Below are 24,016 nucleotides of genomic sequence, written 5' to 3' on the forward strand. Positions count from 1 at the left end.
TGCGGGGATAGATCAGGGCAATGGGCTTAACCAGTACAGACTGATGGTCCGAATGGCTTCAAAATTCTATAATTAAACATGACATGAATCTGAAATCTAAAATCTTTATTATTTGTACCAAACCACATTCACACTACTCTGTCTCTCTCTCAATCCCTTTTCTCTCCCTCACTTTCCCTCTTTCTTGCTTTCTGTCCTTCCAGTCCTCTGGACCACACGTTGTTATCCCCTTTCCCACCATCCAAGACCTCATGCTAATTTAGCCCTCACTTTCCCAGTTACATTCACTCACACATTTCTCTCACCTGCTCCATCCCCCTCCACTATCTGGTCCTGTTTCTGTCTGACTTTCACCTCTCCTGCAATGTTTCCCATTATTACCTTCCTCCTTTATCAGGTTTCCAGCACCCGGGCCTTTGTTTTCCCATCCATCACCCTCCGTGGCTGCCTCCATTTTCCAGGGTAACCTTCTCACACACTGGCTGGAGGGTACATAGAATGAGCTGCTCGAGGATGTAGTGGAGGCATTTAAAAAACATTTAGACAGTTAAGCGGATAGAAAAGTTTTAGAGTGATGAGGCCAAATATAGGCAATTGGCGCTTGCTTGGATAGATGTCAGCATGGACAAGTTGAGCCAAAAGGCCTGTTCCCATGCTGTATAACTCTGTAAAACTAAATGTGGGCAGGGTTAGAACTGGAGAAGGTTAAGCTAGAGATTCAAACCTGAGATTAGCAGAAAGCAGTGTTGCAGACTGTGAATTCTAGTTTAACTGTTTTCTGGCAGTGAAGGTGTGTAACATACATGCTGGAGAAACACAGGAGGCCAGACAGCATCCATGAAGAAGTATAAACAGTGGACAATTATTCCTTTCTAGAGTTGGCACCTGACCTGCTGAGTTCACTCAGCACTTCAGTGTGTTACTCCGGATTTCTAGCACCTGCAGAATCTCTTGTGTTAATGAAGGTGTGTTGCAAGATTCAATTCGTCAAGGTCCGAAATAACCGAATTCTGAAAAAGCACATACATTTCTGAGAATGAATATTTATTTTAAAGCTATTTAATCTCTTTTTTTTTTGTAACTGTAAGATCCTGATGCTCTGAGAATAAAGTTCTTTGAAAGCAATGTACCAATTGAAATTCTGAAGGCATGTGTTGCAATCCATTCATTTTTTGAAAGCAGCATCACAAATACATTACTTCCCAGTACAGATATTTTTTTAAAAAAATGTAATTTATTCTCTTAATAAACCTTAGCAATCCACTATTTTGGTTACAATCACAATGCCACTGTTGGTTAAAGCAATGAGAGTTCTGAGCAGAGAAGATAAAATATATTACAAGCAGAACTAAGAGAATGATGAGTCCATACAGAATGCAAAAAAAAAATGATTGTGGTGTATAATACAAACTTTCATTTTAAAAGTATACAATTAATTACACAAAAAGGCTAACAAAGGGTTCATTCTTCAGCCTTTTCCTGGAAATGGGTGGAATTTGAGCTAATTTTTTAAAATTTACTGCACTGTACAAAGCCACTAATCAGGTGTCGGATTTACACAACTCATCACCATTGCAGTCCTTTCAAATGGAACTGAACAGGAAGAGTCTGCTGCTAAATATAAAAAGGGTATGCAGTCTGGAAACCTTCTTAATGGGCTCGAGATTTCTTTCGCTTGTGTTTTTTCTCCTTCTTCTTGTTGATGCACTTGGGGCAAAACCACTGCACTTCATCAGGGGGTGCTGCACTGATCCCGACACACGGCCTGGGGGAAAATGAGATACCATCATAATTCCAGTTATTTAGCAATGAGCAACAATGCAGACACCACTTGGTTATTGAACCATCTCTCATAAGCCTTATCACTGAAGTTTAGCAAAACACAAGTAACACACACAAAATGTTGGAGGAACGTAGCAGGCTTAGGCAGTGTCCATGGAGAGTTGACAGTTTGGGCCCTTTCTTTTCCCATTCCCCATTCCGGCTCCCCTCTTAATCCTTCTCTTCTCCAAATCTGCCTGTCACCTCCCTCTAGTGGCCCGCTTTCTCCCATGGTCCACTCCTTCTTCCAGATTCCTTCTTCTTCAGCCCTTTATCTTTTCCACCGAAGGCCTCTCAGCTTCCTACTTCATCTCCCCCCACCACCCACCTTCCCCCTCACCTGGCTTCACCTATCGCTGGCAGCCTGTACTGACACCGGTACCCCCACCTTCTTATTCTGGGTATCTCGCCCTTCCTTTCCAGTCATGATGAAGGGTCATGGCCCAAAATGTCGACTCTTTATTCCTTTCCACAGATGCTGCCTGACTTACTGAGTTCCTCCAGCATTTTGTGTGTCAGTGTACAAATATAAAGTCAATTTTTAAGTTGTGGTGACCTGGAGTGTTGCAGCCAGTTCTCCTGCCTCTCTTTCAGCAGGTTGTTATGATTTTAGTAAAAGTGTTTAAAAGGTGAAATGAGTGGTTGCATGGATGAATGGATTCAATGATGGCACAGCTGGTGGAGCTGCTGACTCATGATTTTAGAGACCCAGGTTCAATCCTGACTCGTGTGCTGTCGATGTGGAGTTTGCATGTTCTCTGGGTTTTCTCTGAGTGGCCTGGTTTGATAGAACACAGAGCATTCCAACACAGTACAGGCCTGTCGGTCAATGATTTTGTGCCCAGTTCTTAAACTGCTTGAAGGTCAATCAAAACTAGATGCTCAATGCTTTTAACAAGAGGTTGGACAAACTTGGGTTGTTTTCTCTGGAACAGCGGAGGATGAGGGGAGACCTGATAGAGGTTTATAAGATTATGGGAAGCATGGATAGATTAGACAGACAGCATCTTTTTCTCAGGGTTGAAATGTCAAATACCAGAGAGCATGTATTTAAAAGTGAGAGGGGGTAATTTCAAAAGAGATGCAAGGGTCAAGGTTTTTTACAGAGAGTGGTGGATATCTGGAATGTGCTGCCTGCACTGCATGAATGTGAGGAAAATGGAGGAATATGGACATTCTGAAGCAGAAGAGATCAGTTTAGTTGACCATTTGATTACTAATTTAATTGGAAGGGCCTGTTCCTCTTCTGTACAGTTCTATGTTCTAACCCTTCCCTCCTAAACAGCCGTCCGTTTAAAAAAAATTATTTACGTGCCTATCTAACGTTCTCTAATGTCCCCAATGTATCTGTTTCTTTCCCTACCCCTGACAGGGCACTCCACGCACCCACCACTCTCCGTGTAAAGAACTTATCTTAAAATTATGCTCCTTTGTACCAGTTATTTCCACTTGGCAATTAAAGGTACCAGCTTTCCACTCATCTATGCTTCTTATACACCTCTATCAAGTCACCTCTCACCATCCTCCTTGGCTCAAAAGAGAAAACTTGTAGCTCGCTCAATTTTTCCTAATCCATCCCATAGCCCGAAGCTGTGTGGTTTGGTAGGTTAAATGTACTCTCTAAGTTGTCCCTGGTGTAGAGATAAGAGATAGAATCTGGGGCAGAGCCGATGGTTAAGGAGGGAGAATAAAGAATGGGATTAGTGTAGGATTGGTGCCAGGTGGGGGGGGGGGGGGGGTGAGGGGTAGGGGTTGGAGGTTGGTGAGCCAAAGGGCTGCTTTTCTATGATGTGTCACTCTGGAGGCTGGGCTCAATCTCAATGAAGCAAAGGTGGCTGAAGTATGGGAATCAGATAGGAGACAGAGAGGGAGATGGAGAAGGAGATACAGAGGTAGAGATATAGAGAGGTAGAAATAGAGATAGAGTGATATTGATAGAAGGATAGAGAAAAATAGTGCAAGGAAGGAAAGTGGCATCAGGGACCTTTATCAGCAAAACTTAAACCCAATCTCTAGTCACACCACTCACTGGACTTTTCATTATTGCTCAAACATTAGACCCAATTGAAACAGTGAGGAGATGTAGAAAATGTAGCTGTACCTGCTATTTCAGTTTGCTTCATTTGTAAAATGCACCAAATACTGTAACTAATCAGGATAAAGCCACTTTGTTACTTCTGTTCATGCTATGCCAGCTTAAGTCTAGAGAGTACAGTCAAGAAATTCAGAAGTTTCTTACCAGTGGTACCAGTCGTCACAGTCATCGCAACCAATCATTGGGCTGCCATCATCTGGCTTGTTGCAGCCAGGGCAGATCCAGATCTGATTTCCCCATTCATCACGAATCTGGATGTACGATGGGGAAGAAAAGGAGAAGAACAGTTTTCAGATAACAGTGAAAAAATGTTTGCTGTATAATAATCTACCTATTGTACAGAAGTACATGCCGCAAAGATCTCCATTTTATTCCAGTTTTCTGATTCAGGATCAGCAAAATATATTTCATTGATGGAAAGTGGGAGGAGCTCAGAATGTCATCATAGAATTTGACAGGAATCCTAAGGGGAAAAAGGGCTGTATATAAAAAATATCAACACTTCATTGCACTGTTCATCCAAGATAAATGCAGACTTTGTCTGCTGTGATGTTACATTAGTCCGATGTGTAGGAATTATGACTGACCCTGGCAACCAGAAATATGGGGTAGGTTTCTGATGTCGGTGGAAGGAAGCAACTGTGTTCATTAAAGGATATATGTGGACATCCAATAAAAGACTGAGCATTAACAAAGAACCACCCACTGCTGATTAGATTTATTTAGATTTTATTTATCTAACACATGGACAGCAAAACTTGCAGTGAAATTTGTCACTTGTGCTGACAACCATCAAAATCTGAGGATGTGCTGCGGACAGCTCACAAATGCCACCATGCTTCCAATGCCAACATAGCATGCCCAAATGTCAGATTAGTCAGCTCGCTAATACTGCTTAAAATCATTTATCTGGTACAGTCATTTGAGGAAAGTAATTGGAGCTTGGAGAATATGATCGAAGCTCCACCCAAGTACCTTTAATGCAAAGGTCAGAACATTTAGGCAAGCTAAAGGAATTAATTCATTTTTTCTTAAAATTAACTCTGGGGTTTATTGTCACTGCAGAGATCTGCGTAACTTGTACACCTGTTAGGTTCATGACTAGTAAGGGGTTCAAACGTTACAGGGAGAAGGCAGGAGAATGGGGTTGAGAGGGGTAATAAATCAGCTATGATTGAATGCAGAGCAGACTTGATGGGCTGAATGGCCTACGTTTGATAGTCTTATTATGGAAACAATTAAATACAGCAACTGTTACTCGTGCTCTCTCATTCTGTCCGGCATTGTGGGTTCCTGATGGATAAAATTTGTCCATGCAGTTGGTGGAGTTATATATGCTTATTTGGAGCTCATGTCAAAGACACAGTGGATCAGATGTTCTGTGTGCAACGTGGCTTACACACTACCAGAACACTTCTCCAGTGCCGCATTTTCACATTTAAGGAGTACATTATCACTTGTAAACATCTGATATACCACAGTGTTCTATCTGAAAACAAAGAGGACACATCTCTGCATCTGTTGTCTGGTGCTATTATAGCACAATTAACTTATATGTAACTTTTTAACATGCAATACAGTCAGGAAAACTGTTTAGTAATTTCAGCTAATTATATTTTCACAATAATTTCATTTCTCCCTTCTTTCTTAAAGTAATTAAGTTCAGGAGAACACAGTTTTATTTTTACTTCAGCTTCTTACTGATAACTAGGTGAACAGGGACATCAATCTAAGACTCTGGGTCTACCTGCTTAGGTAGATGTGAAAAGCTATCTACAGAACCTAACAAAAGCTATTAACTATCTTGAATTAACTAAACTGACAACAGATTTCAAAACTGGCAGGTGGAAAAATCAGATTGCTTGGACCAAGTAGAATGCTTCTGGAGAAGACAGTGATGTGCATTTTCCATAAGTAAGCTACTAAGCACTTTCCCTGGAGGCTTGTTTGTCTGAAAGTATTTAATTTACTTGATTGTTATTTCAGTACTGCTGCATAGTACAGATTACATTGCAACATGTGCATGCACCAATCTACCAAGATTCAAATACTATTCGATGCTAAGAATGGCTGGATGTGATCAGGCACCAACTGTATTTAGAGTGCTGTGCGATGATGTCAGGAGTTTTACATTGGTTTCTTTTGACATGTTAAAAAAATACTTAAGTCCTCACGCCTCAGTTTACATTGCTCTTGAATGGCCCATGGCATACTAGGGGAAATGTATGGGCAGTTTAACACAAACAACACTTTCAGAAAATAAACTATGCTTGCTAATAGAATTCTCAAAACTCATCTGTTTAGTTGGATATTTCACAAAAGTTTGTTACAAACATTGTACCTACTAGTCCTATCTTGAAGCAAAACTCAATGGTATTGCCGAGAAGCAGATACACTTAAGGTTCCAGCATTTCAAGTTGTTCAGTCAGGGAACGGAGCACACAAAACATAGCAACTGTAACATAGGAAATGGGTGGACAGTGCAAGCTTCCTTCCCTGGCTGTACATTCCACGGTGATAAACTCTCTTAGGAGCATGGCACAAGACAACAGAACTATTAGTAAAAAAAAATACAGATCTTGAAATGAGCTTTATATTCACTGGGGAATATTCCAATTTACTAAGCAAACAAATGAACTACTCAGCAATGGAAAGTGAATGGGGTAAAATAGTAGTACTCAATTTGCATTGAACTTTCAGAACTGGCTAGACCTTGTAGAAACTTGAAGTCAACATCTTCTGCCTTAAAGGGGCAGAGTTTTTGTAGACAAGAGGGTGCTGGGCACAAGGGAGCGAGCTGCCAGAGGTGGTGGGTAAAGATAGGTATAATTACAGTTCCATAAAACTACAAGCAGCTTATCCTTTTAGATACTGTTATGTACTGCTAGGAAGCTTCATTCTGGATTGCTTTCATGTAAAGTTATTCAGAAGTTCTACACAGTCTTACGAGGTTTAAAAAGTCCATTTAGATGAGTACATGCTTAGGAAAGATTTAGAGGAATATGGGCCAAATGCAAGCAAATGGGATTGTCTTACAAAAGCATGGATCAACTAGGGTAAAGGACCTGTTTCTGTGCTGTATAAGTTAGTACTGGGTAGATATAAGTCATTTTCTGTGAGGGGGAAAGGGCTTGTTTTGCTACTGTTGTTTTGTTGCTTGTTGTATTCTGTGTTACTCTTCCGAGAATTGAGGGCATGCTATGTTGGCATTGGAATGTGGGGTGCCATTTACAGGCTGCTTCCAGCACATCCCTCGGTTTGCATTGGTTGGTAACGCAAATGAGGCATTTCACTGTACTTTTCCATGTAAATATGATAAATAAATCTGAATCTGCATTCTTCCTGCTCAATTTCTGTTACATGGCTTACACTGCTGTAGCCCTGAACTCCATAAATTTAACCCTTAAGTTTCCTGTCTTATTAATCTCTTCCCTTTCCTCCAAAAACCTCCTTACAATCTATCACCATGTCTTGCTTTTTGTCACAGCCCTCAATTCTTCATTTACTGGTCTCTAAATCCATTTTAAGTTACTCTAAAGTAATTTTGAATGCTTTTACAAGAAAGTAGTGTAGTGTACAATGAAGTTTGCTTGTGGTGCAGTGCAGTAACTAATGTTTGCCATGATCCACTGCCTTGGGGAAGCACAATATAATCAAGGACCCTTCCCACCTTAGTCCCATTAGCCCCCCAGCATTGAGGACATCTTCAAAAGGCAATGCCTCAAGAAGATGGTATCTATTTTTAAGGACCCTCACCACCAAGGACATACCCTCTTCTCATTACTCCCATCAGGGATGAAGTACAGGAGTCTGAAGACATACACTCAGTATTTTAAGAACAGCTTTTTCCCCTCGGGACATTCTCTCTTCTCCTCCCTCACAACGGGCAGAAGATACAAAAGCCTGAGAATTCATAGCCCGCAAGCTCAAGGACAGCTTCTATCCTGCTGTTATTAGATTTTTGAATGGACCTTTCATAGATTAAAAGATGAAATCTTGATCTTCCAATCTACCTCATTGTGGCCTATGAACTTTACTTGTTTACTGCCCTGCAGTTTTTCTGTTACTAAAACAGTGTATCATGCCTTCAAATACACTGAACTAGTAGACAAAGTCTTTCTTCTACCTTAGTGCAATTCTGCATAGCATACAAATCAAAAGCTTTTCACATGTAAGCCATACCAAATGTCACATTTAAAAATGATAAGTTACTTATGGTTTCATGGAACTGATCCACGGTATCTTGTGGGAGAGCTGGGGAAATTGGAGTTATGAGGCAGGAAACAAATGCTGCAATGCAGCTTATGTTAAGGAACTCTTGTTAGTATTTCCTTTTAGCTCAAAACCATGAAAACTTACAGGACGGTGAAGAAAATGAAGGTTTGATGCATGTTTTATAAACAATTGCTTCTTTGCTTTGGAAGTTTCAAATTTATTTTGAATTTATATGTAGAAATGAGAAACGGTACCAAATATGAACATAAGAAACATTACTCACCACATAAGTACTGACAGTCTCTGTGACCACACTTCTGACTGGCGTCTTAGAAGCTCCTGCAGCAGAACAAGTGGCTGCAGGAGACGCGACAGGAAGTGCAGGAACAGGAGATGGAACTGCTGTGGGTGGAGGCAGTGGAGCTGGTGTCAGAGCTAGAGCCATGTGAGCTGACAGAGGTGCTGGGGATGGAGGCGGAGGAGTCTTTGGGTGCCCTGCTGGAGGTGAGGGCTTAGCCTCTGAGACGGGGACGACCTTGCTGATGACACTGAGAAAAAAAAAAGAAACAGAAAATATAATTTAATTTTGCCGGCCACAAAATATTAATCAACGTATTAAATCTGAGACACAGGAGACTGCAATTGCTGGTATCTGCAACAACAAACAACCTACTGGGGGAACTCAGCAGGTTAAGCAGCATCTGCGGGAGGAAAGAAATTGTCAATGGTTCAGGTTGAAGCCCGGTGCATGGAGAGGGGAGGTGGTCGTTCATTTAATTTGGATCAATTCTGAAGGATTGAACTCCTGCAATTGTTATTGTTGAGAATGGGCCAGTAAACGTGTCAGAGTCATAGAGCACTACAGAACAGAAACTAGCCCATCGGCCCATCTAATCCATGCTGAACTGTATTTCTGCCTTGTACTATTGACTTGCACCTGGACGATAGCCCTCCATATCCCTCTGTTCATAGCTCAAAGTAAAATTTATTATCAAAGTACATACATGTCACCACATACAACCCTGAGATTTGTCTTCCTGTGGGAATACTTAGCAAATCTATAGAGCAGTAACTGTAAACAGGATCACTGAACAACAAACTATGCAAATGCAAATATAAATAAACAGCAATAAATTATGAGAGCATGAAATAACAAGATAAAGAGTCCTTAAAGTAAGATAGTTGATTGTGGGAACACCAGAAATAGAATGTAAATATCCCCTTTGTTCAAGAGCCTTATGGTTGGAGGGTGGTAATTGTTCTTGAACCTGGTGGTATGAGTCCTGAGGCACCTGAACCTTCTACCTGATGGCAGCAATGGGAAAAGAACATGACCTGGGTGGTGAGGATCCTTGATGATGGATGCTGCTTATCTATGACAACTTTTCATGTCGATGTGCTCAATGGTTGGGAGAGCTTTACCTGTGATGTACTGGGCCGAATCCACTACCTTTTCCAGGATTTTCCACTCAAAGGCATTGGTGTTCCCACACCAGACTGTAATGCAGTCAGTCAGTACACTTTCCACCACACATCTATAGAGGTTTGCCAAGGATTTCGATAACTTGCTGAATCTCCACAGACTCCTGAGGAAATAGAGGCACTGTTGTGCTTTCTTTAAAATTATATTTATATGATAGGTACAGAACAGGTCCTCTGAGATAGTGACACCCAGGAATTTAGCTACTGACCCACCACCTCTGATCTTCTGATGATAACCCTTCTCCTGAAGTTTACAAGTCTTATTTATATTATTGTTATTACACCACTCAGCCAAATTTTCAATCTCTCTCCCTCTGTCCATGTACTTCCAAACTTTTCTTAAATGTTGAAAACAAATTTGCATCCACCACTTCCTCTGGCAGCTCGTTCCACACTCACATCGTCCTCTGAATGAAGAAGACCCCCTCCAGGTGTCCCTTAAATATTTCACTCTTAATCTATGACCTTTAGTTCTAGACTCACCTAACCTCAGTGGAAAGAGACCATTTACATTACCTCTCATAATGAAATCTAACCTTGATGTGGTTTCATCAAGGTTAGATTTCATTACTGTTGAGAGTTTGAAGATTTTCTCCTCTTTGCAACTCGACAGAAACACGGAGATTTACTTTCTGAGTGACATGTGACTGTGCTCACAACAATTTTGTTTTTGCATCAATACATACAGGGTCACATGGCATCTCAGCCTTTACTAAAAGTAAATACTAGGAAAAAAAGCAGGTGAAAGCCACCAGACCCTTCATGGCAGCTCCACCATTCCAATACGATCACGGCTGATCTAGGCTGACAGTAACTCCTCTTCTGTGCCCAATTCCCCAATTCCTCCATCTTTTAAGTATTTATCTATCTTCACCTTAAATACACCCAATGATCCGACCTCCACCACCCTAGGGGACAGAGAATTCCAAAGTTTTACTTCCTTCTGAGAGAAGAAAATTCCACACACCTCAGTTCCAAATAATTGGTCCTTTATCAAGATATCTCCCTTTGTTCATGACTCTCCCACTACTAGAAATATCTAAACACCTACCCTGTCAAACCACTGAAGGATCGGAAATGGTTTAAATAAGGTCAACCTTCATTCTTTTAAGCTCCAAGAAATACATTTCCATACTGTCTGGCTTCTCTTGTCAAAACAACCTTCTGATCCCAAGAATTAGTCTGGTATTGGAGAGGGCCCAGAGGTGGTTCATGAGAATGATTCTGGGAATAAAGGGATTAACATATGAAGAGCATTTGATAGCTCTGGGCCTGTATTCAGTGAAGCTTAGAAGAATGAGGGGAATCTCATTGAAACCTACTGAATACTGAAAAGTCTAGAGTGGACGTGGTGGGGACGTTTCCTATAATGGGACTCTAGGACCAGAGGATACAACCTCAGAAAAGAGGGACATCCATTTAGAAGAAATTTCTTTCGTTAGAGGATGGTGAATCTGCAGAATTCATTGCCACAGATGGCTGTGGAGGCTAAGTCATTGAGTATATTTAAAGTGGAGGTTGATAGGTTCTTGGTTTGTTAGGGCATCAAAGGTTACAGGGAAAAGACAGGAATATGGGGTTGAGAGGATAACAAGTCAGCCATGATGGAGTGGTGGAGCAGACTTGATGGGTCAAATGGCTTAAATCTGCTCCTATCTCTTGTGACTCTCCTTTCAATTGACTATAATATCCTTCTTCAGGTAACAGACAAGAACTGTGTGCAGCATTCCATATGTGACCCTACTGATACCCTGTACAACTGAAAAAAAAATCCCTGTTTTTAAACTCCAACCCTTTCACAGTAAGGCTGTTTTCCTTCTGAACTACTTGTTGCACCTGCCAAACTACTTTTATGATTCATGCACTAGAATACCTAGATTCCTCTATGCTTCACTGACATTCAGTCCTTCTTCATTTTGATTACAGTCCACCTTTTTAATTCCTCTCACTGAAGTGCATGGCTTCACATTTTGTCACCTTAAACTGACACTTGCCAGCTTTTTGCACAATCACCCAGTGTATCTATATCCCAATGTAGAATCACAATATCCTCAGTGCAACATAGCCTTTCACTTGCAACATGGCAAACTTGGAAACCTTGCATTTTGTTCCCTCTTCCAAGTCATTAATGCTAATAGTTTATAGTTAACAAGTGATGGCCAAGAACCATTTTGGGGATTCTCCTTCCAGTCTGAAAGAGGACCATTTATTCCATTGATTTTGTAACATCAATTTCTCAAACTTCCAGTAATGCCTCTACCAAACCCCCTTCACCATTTCCCATCCCCTGGTCCCTGTCTCATGTTAACTCCTTGCCCTCCCATCACCTCCCTCCGGCATTCCTCCCTCTCCCCCTTTCTTCTTTCTTCCATGGCCTATCTTTTTCACCAGTCAACTTCCTAGCTCTTTGCTTCATCCCTCCCCCTCCAAGTTTCACTTGGTTTTTCTAGGTATTGCTTGGTGTTTCTCTCTCCCTTACTCCCACCTTTCAAAATAACCCCTCAGCTTTTTTTCTCCAGTCCTGCCAAAGGGTTTTGGCCCAAAACATCGACTACTTTTTTCCATAGATGCTGCCTGACCTGCTGAGTTCCTCCAGCATTTTGTGCACGTTGCTTGGATTTCCAGCATTAGCAGCCTTTCTCTTGTTTGCCATTTATTCCATCCCTGTATTCAGTCTGTATTAACTTCTTCCAATACCTTCAGCTTGTAATTTTTGTACCAGCTGTTTGTGTAGCACCTTATCAAAAGCCTTCTGGAAATCTAAATATACCACAACTACAGGTTATCCTCTATCAACTTTCTCCATTGCAATCTCAAAACATTTGAGCAAATTTATCAAACACTATTTACCTTTCATAATACAACATTGATTAAGTTTGATTATAGTTAGTTTTCCTAAATAATTATTTTTCTTTGATCATCGACATTAGCATCTCGCCAACAATAGATGTTAAACTAAGTGGTTTATAGTCCCTCTCATTCTCTCTTAATCCCTATTTTTCTTAAGAAATTCATATTGCTTATTCTTCTGGTACGTTCTCAGAATTTAGAGTTTTGAGGAACTTCAACCAATGGGTCCACCATCTCTGCAGCTACTTCCTTTAAAACCCATGGGGGTAGTCCTGCTGATTTATCCACCTTTAGCCTTGTCATTTTCTCTCTAATACTTTGTTCCTTGCGACTCAGATTCATTTACACTCGGTGGCCACCAGTACACCTGCTTGATAATGCAAATATCTAATCAGCCAATCATGTGGCAGCAACTCAGTGCATTAAAACATACTACATGGTCAAAAGGTTCAGTTGTTGTTCAGACCAAACATTGGAATGGGGAAGAAATTTGTTCTAATTGACCTTGATCGTGGAATGATTGTTGGTGCCAGATGTGGTGGTTTGAGTATCTCAGAAACTGTTGATCTCCTGGTATTTTCATACTCAACAGTCTCTAGAGTTTACCGAGAATAGTTTACTTGTTTGCTTGTTTATTTTTTGAGATACAGCACATAATAGGCCTTTCAAGCCCTGTTGTACAGCAATCCCATGATTTAGTTCAGGTCGAATCATGGGACAACTTACAATGACTGATTAACCTATTAACTAGCAAACTAGTAGGTCTTTAGACTATGGAAGGAAACCTAGACGAAAATCACTTGGTCGCAGGGGGAGTGTACAAATTTCTTACAGGCAGCAGTGGGAATTAACTTGGGTCACTGGTACTGTAAACCATCATGCTCACCACTATGCTGTAGTCCGAATGGTGCAAAAAGACAAAAAGAAAACATCCAGTGAATGGAAATTCTGTGACTGAAATTGCCTTGTTAATGGGAAAGGCCAGAGGAGAATGACAGGAAGCTGCCGGTAAATTGAAAAACCACACCTTACAACAGTAGCAGAAGACAACACTGAGTTCTACTCCTGTATCTAACAAAGTGACCACTGGGTGTAAGCACAGCTGTCTCACAAATAGTGATAAATTGAAATAATCAGGTTTAATAACCAAATAATTTTGTTTCCAATGGAAATGTGTTAAGTGAGGTGTAGACTGTACCAAATAAAGTGGTCACTGAGAGTATTTATTACATGTACAGTGTAACATACAGTGAAATGCATTGTTTGCAATAACAATCTAAGGATATGCAAGTGTCACCACACATTCTGATGCCAGCGGAGCATGCCCACAATATTCAAAACAACACAAGCAACAACAACACTGATGAAACAAAACAGCAGCAGCAAAAGAAGCCCTTTCCCTCCCTCCCATCCACACACACACACACAAACACAGACAGGCCTCCGACCTGAGGATAGGCCGCCAACCTTCAGCCCCTGGCCTGTATTTGCAGACAGCAAGCTAGGGACTGTGACTAAGATTTTTACAAGTTCCTCCGTGTTGAGCCCATCTGTTATCTTAGGTATATTTACAGTGTCCTCCAAGACAAAGACTGATGTAAAATATTGATTTAACATACCTGCCAGTTCTTCACTTCCTGTTATTAATTCTCTAGAGGTCCCACACTTACAATAGCCACCTTCTTTCTATTTATATATATCTAAAGAAACACTTAACATTTATTTATTTTATTTAATTTATTGAGATACAGCACGGAAAAGGCCTTTCCGGCCCTTCACGCTGCAGAGCAATCTCCAGTTTAATCCAGGCTTAATCATACAGCAATTTACAATGACCAGTTAATCTACCAGCAGTATATCTTTGGACTGCAGGAGGAAATCGGAGCACCCAGAGGAAACCCACACGGTCACGGGGAGAACGCACACTCCTTACAGGTGGGAAATGAACCTGGGTCGTCTGTACTGTAAAGCGCTGTACTGACCACTACACTATTCAATCTGATATTACACACAAGTGCTTACTCAAATCAACTTTCTGCCGTTTCATTCGCCATTTAATTTTTCACTGCTCCCAGTCCCCTGACATAGCATCACCCTTGCTCTTCTTTCCAATTTAACATTATCCTTGATTTCCTTTGTTAACCACAGGTTGTGACTCTTTCTCATGGGATCTCTCTTCCAAATGGGATAAATTCTTGCTGAGAAACAATAGCTGTTGGAATATTAGCCAATGTTCATTTACTTACCCAGCTTTTAGTTTATTTACCTGTCCTTTATTCCCTGAAATGCAGGCGATTGAGAGATGGCTGACAGAGGTATATAGGATCATGAGGGGCATAGGCAGGGTGAAACCATGTGGTCTTTTTCAAAGGGAGGGGGCAATAAAAACAAAAGAGTTTAAGTTTAAGATCAAAGGTGAGAGATTTGAAAGAAACAGTAGGGGCAGCTTCTTCATGCAAAGAATGGTGTATACTTGGAATGAGCTGCTGGAAATAGTGGTTCAGGCAGACACATTAGCAACATATAAAAGCCTTCTGCTAAACACAGGTGGATGGGATTCACTCACTGGGCAACATGGACGAGTTGAGCTGAAGGTCCTGTTTCCATGCTCGAAGACCCTACTTTCACAGGTTCAGCTTGGGCAACTCCATCTTCATATTGTGATAAATGCCCTCATATAAATTAAAGCAGTAATTTTGGTGCTGTTGTGTTCACCTTCAAGCGGTATCTGGAATACTATCGTACTGTGGTCTCCACCTCTCAGGGGAATTTTAACCACAAAATCACTTATTAATCATTCCTCACTATTCATGATCAAATGCAAAAATAGCCCATGACTAGGCAGTTTCCATAATGTACTGTTCTAAGAAGCAATACCTGATGCACTCCCATCAATTCTTCTTTGATACCTTTGCCAGTTTGGTTTGTGCATTCACACACCCATTCAGAGTATGGTCAATCTTTAAAAAAGCCTTTGTGAAATATCATAAAGCACACCATGTGCTTTGAGGTGCTGTGACTGTTGTTACAAAGGAAAAATAAAGATGTGAAGGTTTTGCAAGATCAAATATTAAAAATAGGGTTCAGATAGGAATACATGAGCGACAACAGCCGAATATTCGATCCCAAGTCTACTTCACCACACAGTGAGATCACAATTGATATATATCTAATGTAAATGATGTATACGTGATATATAATTACCTGAATTACCTAGAAGGGAAGACTAGAACAATTAGTGTAGAACTGTACTGTATATAACTGGTGTTGGATCTGGTGATATTAGCACAGAGGTTTTTTTGGAAGTCAAGAATGAGGCGTAAATCTTGTAATTATAGATGTTTTATTAGATGTTCATAACATTGAAAAGTAATCGTAACCAACTAACTCGACTGTAAGGGAGGGAGAGGGAGAGAGGAGGGGGACGGGGGAGGGAGAGAGAGAGAGAGAGAGAGAGATAGAAAACAAAGAAACAACAAAGTTGTGGTTGTCTTATACTAAAACTAGCTCAATTGAAAGATAAATCACCCTCTGGCTAAAGAAATTCCTCCTCAACTCTGTTCTGAAGGAACCTTTCTGTATCTTGAGGCTGTTACAGACCTTTCAATTAATGAGATTCTTCGCCCACCCTGTTGTTCCTCTAAACTCCAGTGAGTACAGACCCAAAGCCATAAAATTCTCCTAATATGTTAACACTTTCATTTCTGGATCATTATTGTAAACTTCCTCAACACATCCTTTCTCAGATATGGGGCCTAAAACAGCTCACAATACTCCAAGTGCAGTATGCACAATGCATTATAAAGCCTCAGCATTACATACTTACTTTTATATTCTAGTTCCCTTGAAACAAATCTAACATTGCATTTGCCTTCCTTACCACTGATACAACCTGCAAAGTTAACCTTTAAACTTTTCATTCTGAGAAGGATAATAAGGTACGGCTGTACCTGCATCTGATTAAGAAAACAATTACAAATGTGCACACTCATTATTTAATGCAAGTTTTTTCCAAATTCCGTTCTGAGCTTACTGTATTTTTTGTTGCATTGGAAAGTACAGTACATAATGTCCTTTGTATCAGACATTGCCAAACTATCTTTAGAAGACAAGAATGTCTCCAGGGATATTTCAGTTTGAAAGGTCATGTCAACCACCACTTAAATGCAATCAAAAAGTAATTAAAGTAATTATTCAAGGATTACAAGAAACTAAATATGGTTAGCACATCCTTATTCAAAGCTTCCACCTATATACCAAATATAGTCTAAATTGAAAGATTAAAAGAATTTCTTCTAGACTGGTAGAAGTTTACTTGTATAATGTTCACCATGATAAAATCTAGCAACATGTAAACAATGCTGAAATATTGTTCAAAGTTCCAGTTCTTTTGCATTTGACATATATACCAAATGGCCATTTTCCGAGGTACCTCCTGTACCTAATAAAGTGGCTAGTGAACTAATGTTTGTGATCTTCTGCTGCTGTAGCCCACCCACTTCAAGGTTCTACATGTTGTATGTTTAGAAATGCTCTTCTACACATTACTGTTGTAATTTGAGTTACTATCACTTTCCTGTCAGGTTGAACCAGTTTGACCATTCTCCCACATCTCTCATTAGCAAGGTATTTTTGCCCACACAACTGCAGCTCATAGAACATTTTTTTCATACCATTCTCTGTAAACTCTCTGCTGTGTGTGAAAATCCCAGGAGATCAGCAGTTTCTGAGATACTCAAACCACTCTGTTTGGCACCAAAATCGTTCCATGGTCAAAGGCACTTAGATTACATTTCTTCTCCATTCTGATGTTTGGTCTGAACAACAACCGAACCTCTTGACCATGTATGCATGCTACAATACACTGAGTTGCTGCCACATGATTGGCTGTTCAGATATTTGCATTACTACAGGTATACAGGTGTACCTAATAAAGTGGCCACAGAGTGTATATTTAAGTGCTTATAGGTCATATTGTGAGATGTTGCAGTTCAAAAATGCGTTTTATTTTGCCTCTATTGTAATTGTGTGAACTATTTGGGACAATTTATCTGTTAAAGTTATTTGGTTATACAGGAACCATTCTGGAAACAAATGTGACCAGTAACATCCACATCTTAGTGATTGTGAAATTACAAAATGAAAATTCATTAGATTAACCTTGAAGGATATATTACACATAGACATAGCAATTATTTAAGAAAGGAACAAACAACGTGACCTTTCCATAACATGTCATTCTGACTTCAGAAAAGGGCACACAGGAAATAAGACAAAATTAAGATTGACATGGGTGGAAGCAAATCCCAAAAATCTGAAGTGCTTTATCTCAGGTCTTAAAGTTTATGGTATGATCTACAATCACAAAAATTGGACTGATCTTTATACCTAAATTTAGTCTCCTACATCTTAGCTGGAACTTCATGGCAGCATTAACTTCAAATGAAATAAAATAATTCATGAAAATCAAAATAATCTAGTCCTAATTTCATTCACATTAGTTACTTGTTCGGGTTTGGGCACATCCAGAGTATGGCTGCACGGGGGAAAGATTAGAACTGCCAGGAGAATGAAAGTTTGCAAACCACAAGATGCAGAGGGCGAGTGAAAAGGTAAATAGAAACAAAAACAGCAAAAGTTGGAAATACTCAACAGATCAGGCAGCATCTGTGGAGGGGGTAGTAGTTAACATTTCAGGTTACATGGCAGTACAAGAATAAGGAAATCTTACTGCAACAAAGGAGCAGGATCACACTTGTTCTTTGTCGCACTTGGTCTTTGTACCGAAGAAATATACTCTTGTCTTGGAAATGGGGTAACATATAATCACTAGGATAATTATAGCTGAGACATGGTAGTGTAACAGTTGCTGTATGTAGTTACTTTATCACACCTTATGGTGTTTTTTTTGCTGTTTCCTTAACATTTGTGTTTTGCTTTTTTTTTAAGAGGGTGGGTTGCATGCTCAATGCTCAACCCAGCCTGGATGTCCAAGGAGCTGGCCAGATTCGAACCCTGGAGACCACTTGCTTAGAAGTTCACTACACCACACGCTGGCTTAAGTGTAATGGTTAGCATAACACTATGACGGTGCCAGCTGCTGTCTGTCAGAAGTATGTACGTTCTCCAAATGACCACGTGGGCTTCCTCCTGAGGCTCCCATTTCCTCCCATGTTCCAAAAACGTATGGGTTAGGTTAGTGAGTTGAGCTGTCCTAGCTCAATCCTCATTGTATGTTTCAATGTACATGTGACAAATAAAGCTAATCTTTAACTTTACAAGAGACTGCAGATGATGGAATCTGGAGCAAAAAAAAAACTGCTACAGAAACTTAGCGGGTCAAGCAGCAACTGTGGTGGCAATAGGATAGTTGATGTTTCTGGCTGAGAGCCCGCTTCAAGACTAGTCTGAGCTGAAATCATGTCTTTTGGCAGAAGTGTTAATAACATGGGGATATCAATATCACCCAGAGTTTCAATATCAGGGGCTTGTGATGAAGAGAAATTTCCTCACTAAGAAGGTTGTACATAGACTTTTGAGTACACAGAGCCTCTAAGTGTAGACTCACCTGTGTCACTAGACATAATGGAAGATTCTGAATTTCTGGGCTGAAAGAAAATGGGGACTGGTTGGAAAGTGGACAGGTAAATAGTTAGATAATCCCACTAATTAGGTGATACGAACAAAAAAGATAAAGATTAGCTTTATCTGTCAGATGCATATACTTATATGCATAGGCTTATACTCACTGGAATTTAGAAGATTGAGGGGGGATCTTATTCAAACATATAAAATTCTAAAGGGATTGGACAGGCTAGATGCAGGAAGATTGTTTCTGATGTTGGGGAAGTCCAGAATGAGGGGTCACAGTTTAAGGATAAAGGGGAAGCCTTTTAGGACCAAGATGAGGAAAAACTTCTTCACACAGAGAATGGTGTATCTGTGGAATTCTCTGCCACAGGAAACAGTTGAGGCCGGTTCATTGGCTATATTTAAGAGGAAGTTAGATATGGCCCTTGTGGCTAAAGGGATCAGGGGGTATGGAGAGAAAGCAGGTACAGGGTTCTGAGTTGGATGATCAGCCATGATCATACTGAATAGCGGTGCAGGCTCGAAGGGCCGAATGGCCTACTCCTGCACCTATTTTCTATGTTTCTATATCAAAACATACAGTGGAATGCGTTGTTTACGTCAATGACCGATGTAATTTGAGAAGTGCCGGGAGGCAGCTGACAAGTGTCCCCATGATTCTGATGCCAACATAGCGTGCCCACAACTTACTAACCCTAGCCCCTATGTCTTTGCAATGTGGGAGGAAATCAGAAAACCCAGAGGAAATCTACACGTTCATGCAGACCATGATGGGATTTAAAGCATTAATTACACAACTATGGTGGGGCCAAAGGAGCATCTATCCAATTCTTGCTCCAATTTCTAACGTCCTTTAATTCCACACTACTGAGACTAAAATTAGTCACAGGATTATGGAAAGACAATGAAGTGGCTTGGTGTCTGTTGGGCACCTACCCAATTATAGAAAAGTTCAATTTTTGAACCATGGCAGACTGCGCCTGTGGATCTAAAACAGGGAGGTTACTTCTTGGAGGGAAAAACTGTACATGGCACAAGAGTACAGGGTGGTCAAGATGAAAGTGGTAATGATACAAAGGAAGAATAAGATACTTCCTTATATAGATCAGTAAAGGTTAAAGTAATTGCGTGCAGTTATTGATATATAATCTCCCAGAACAAAATTTTAAGTTTTAATAAAATGCTTTGATTTGGAACACCTACCTACCTACCTACTTACTTGCTACAACAAGTGTATGGGACATTGGAAAAAAGTTGAATTTCCCCATGGGGATAAATAAAGTATCTATCTATCTATCTACCGGCAAATGCTCTTTCTCTGACAATGGTTGGTCAAGGTCAAAATCAAAGTTTACTGTCAGAATTTATTGTCATATGCACAAGTATATGAATGCACAGATACAATTAAAAACTTACTACAGCAGCATCTCCGGCACAGAGCATTAGTTTGTTCCTCTCTTTGCATCTACCCAACACCTATACCTTCCCCTTTTTTTCAGCATTGTTCATTTCATAAACTGTTTATATAGTTTGAGCACCACTTAACCGAAAATCTGCGAAATCCAAATTTTTTTTGAGCACTGACATGATGCCACAAATGGAAAATCCCACAAGATGCCGGGAAGGTTCTCAGGCAATGCACAGGTCTCTGCGCTCCACAGACAGTTCTGAGAAGTGACCTCACATATCGCGTGAGACCTGTTCGTGCCAGTTTGTTTTCAACAGTCATCACAGCCAGACCTTCGTGCATTGCTCACCGTGATTACCATGTGTTTTATGCTTATTCTGTTCTCTTCTCTAAGTTGTGAAAATATTGTTGAAAATGTCAAAAAAGCCTGCTGTTACCCCTATGTGTAATAGTGAAAAGAAAAAGAGGAAGCACTTATGTTTATCTATAACACAGAATTATTGGAAAAACTTGACAGCCGTGTAAGTGTGAAGAATCTGACAGAGGAGTATGGTGAAAATTGAGAAACACTACAAAAAGCAAAAAAAAATGAAGGTCTCGATTGTGTATTGAAAGAGTGGATTCGTCAGCACTGGAGTGAAAATAAGCTGCTTAACGGTACGCTGATCATGAAACAAGCAAAGATCTATCATGATGAACTGAAAATTTAAGGTAAATCATTTACTGATCATGAATCAGCCACAGAAATTCATTGATGAGTTTGCTAGGATTATTGCTTTTGAAAATCAAATATGCTGAAGGGTTTCATCAGTACATATGTGAAACCAACAAATGTACGACAAAGGCTGCTTACCAGTAGCACATAAATTCAGAGTCAGGAATGATGCTGATATCAAACAGCCACTGACTGTCCACTTGGGTGGCCAAGGTAGTGATAGCTTACCTTTCTGATGGCTCAATGTACACATTATTGTTTCATGCACAAAACTATTAAAATATTATATAAAGCTAACTTCAAGATATATCTATAAGCTGTATTCGTATTGTTAATGGATTTTGTGTTTAGACTTGGGTCCTATCCCCAAACTGTCTCATTACATAGATGCAAATATTCTAAATTATGAAAAAATCCAAAATATTAAACAATTCAACCGTTTCAGATGAGGGGTACTCAACCTGTATTTTGAATTTTACAAGGTTAGGCTTCTGTTCACAAATGCTGATATAAGAATTTACACTCAGTGACCATTTTAATAAGTACATCCGTACACCTGCTCAATAATCAGCTAATCAGCTGGCAACAACTCAATGCATAAAGGCATATGTAGACATGATCAAGAGGTTCTGCTGTTGTTTAGACCAAACATCAGAATAGGGAGGAAATGTGATCTAAGTGACTTTGACCATGGAATGGTTGTTGGAGCTGGACGGGATGGTTTGAGTATCTCAGAAGCTGCTGATCTCCTGGGATTTTCATGCACAACAGTCTCTAGAGAGTGGTGCAAAAAACAATTACATGCAGTGAGCAACAGTTCTGTGGATGAAAACGCATTGTTAATGAGAGAGGTCTGAGGAGAATAGCCAGACTGGTTCAGCTGACAGAAAAGCGACAGTAACTCAAACAACCACACAATTCAACAGTGTGCAAAAGAACATCTCTGAACACACGTCAAGTCTTGAAGTGGATCGACTACAGCAGCTGAAGTCTACACCAGGTTCCACACCTGTACCTAAAAAACTGGCCACTGAGTGTATAATTACAACCCACTGTTGAAGCAGACTGGTGGTGCAGCTGTAGTCCAAGAAATCATTTTGACTCAATCATTATCTTAGAGTGTGGGTATTGTACAGTTTTTAAAAAAAGAATCACAATATTTTATTTTATTTTTATTTTAGAGGTACAGCATGATAACAGGCGCTTCAGGCTCAATGAGCTGATGCCACTCAATTACTCCCATGTGACCAATTAATCTACTGGCTTGTATGTTTTTGATAATGTGGGAGGAAACCGGAGCACCTGAGGAAGCCCATGCAGTCACGGAGAGAAGGTACAAACTCTTCACAAACGGTGGCAGGAATTGAACCCAGATCACTGGCACTGTAATACCATTACGCTAACTGTGCCACTACTGTGCTGCCCTAAAGAGTATGAATTAGTCATGTGATGGATATAGAACAAATTATACACCACAATATCAGCACAATTTATTCAACATTAATATATGAAGTTCCACTCAAATGTCTGAATGGAAACCTTTGTAGGCAATGTAAATTATATTGACCCTGACTCATTTTAAAACTATTCTGAATTTAGCAATAACTAACAACTTAACTACATGGTTAGGAAACAAACACAATTAAAGGGCCGATTTGGAAATGAGTAGAATGGGTCAGCAAGACTGATACAATGGAGGTATACTACAGGACACAGAACATGGAAGCTTAATCTTCTTCTTGCTTTTCTAATAGGAAATTGGCACAGAGTGCTCCTGAATCTTTCATTCAGATACTTTGAATCAAGTTGTCAAAAAAAAAAGATTTTGGTCAAAACAAAAGGATGTTTGGTTGGAAAATTCTAATTCCCAAGGAAAGCAGAAATGATTTGTGCCCTGACCCAACCATTTAATAATTACTAAGTTGAACTGATCATGAACTCAACATGGGTGACGGACGAGGGCTAACCCACTTATGACCCTCTCAAATAACCATTTGCCAGACAGAAGGAGAATATTTTTCGTCTCACTTGTATGTGGGAAAGTAAAGTTTAAAATAAGGCTTGGGTCCCCTGCTAAAATTAGTTCAAAAGGCTACTGAACAGTCTAATCAGTGCAAAATGGGACATGCACAAAGACAGGACGTTATTAGGCTTGCACTTAAAAGGGATTTTGAAATCATTATCTACTGCAGAATTTCCTTCCTAAAGTAATAGCGAGGGACAGTCACAGATGCCCAGTGAACTCAAAGCTACAGCTTGGGAAATGTCTCCAACCCCTACAAAAATTTATTGCTGCAATCAATTAAACTTAAATATCCAAATATAATACCACATTTGAAAATGTGTTTCTGAGAAAAAATATCAAAAGAACTGCAGTGACCAATAAAAATGACCATCGCGCAGAGTGTCTCCTGTCTGGCCCATAATGGTTCTTTGACTCCAGTGCATCATATCTTTTTATCACATAGCTGACGCTAATATCCACATTCTAGCATGATTATTTGTTATCACACAATCCTTTCACAGACTTCTGGCATTTGAAATGACAGATTACTTGAGGAGGAGCTTCAAAACACATAATATCTGAGTTGCAAAACTAAGGTTTCAAATGTGACAATGGCCACTCAGTAAACTATAGTGTTTTAAAATGCCACATATTCAATCCACATTATTGCAGAAAACGTGTCCACACATGAAATATACAACAGGGTGCAGGGATAATGTTCTGTTCCAACAAGATCCATATCAATTGGGAACATGGAGAATGAGCAAGTACTTAGAAATGTAACTGATAGACTACACTGGCTATACAAAGGAGACAACAGATGCTGGAAATCTG

The 24,016-nt window shown here is 40.0% G+C and overlaps 1 protein-coding gene across 3 annotated transcripts in view; it reads right to left on the reverse strand.

Annotated features, from left to right (window-relative positions):
* Nucleotides 1-1,027: 1,027 nt before the first annotated feature.
* Nucleotides 1,028-24,016, reverse strand: part of taf3 (TAF3 RNA polymerase II, TATA box binding protein (TBP)-associated facto) — a 236,851-nt gene continuing 213,862 nt past the window's right edge. For all 3 annotated transcript variants that reach the window (XM_073066521.1, XM_073066522.1, XM_073066523.1), the window contains 3 exons: nucleotides 8,415-8,679; nucleotides 4,061-4,167; nucleotides 1,028-1,765 (listed from right to left, as the gene is read on the reverse strand). In XM_073066521.1, the coding sequence (XP_072922622.1) occupies nucleotides 1,651-1,765; nucleotides 4,061-4,167; nucleotides 8,415-8,679 (487 nt within the window). In that variant the 3' untranslated portion in view covers nucleotides 1,028-1,650. The remainder of the gene's footprint in view (nucleotides 1,766-4,060; nucleotides 4,168-8,414; nucleotides 8,680-24,016) is intronic.

Source organism: Hemitrygon akajei, chromosome 14 (genome assembly GCF_048418815.1).
Source record: "Hemitrygon akajei chromosome 14, sHemAka1.3, whole genome shotgun sequence".
Lineage (NCBI taxonomy): Eukaryota > Metazoa > Chordata > Chondrichthyes > Myliobatiformes > Dasyatidae > Hemitrygon > Hemitrygon akajei.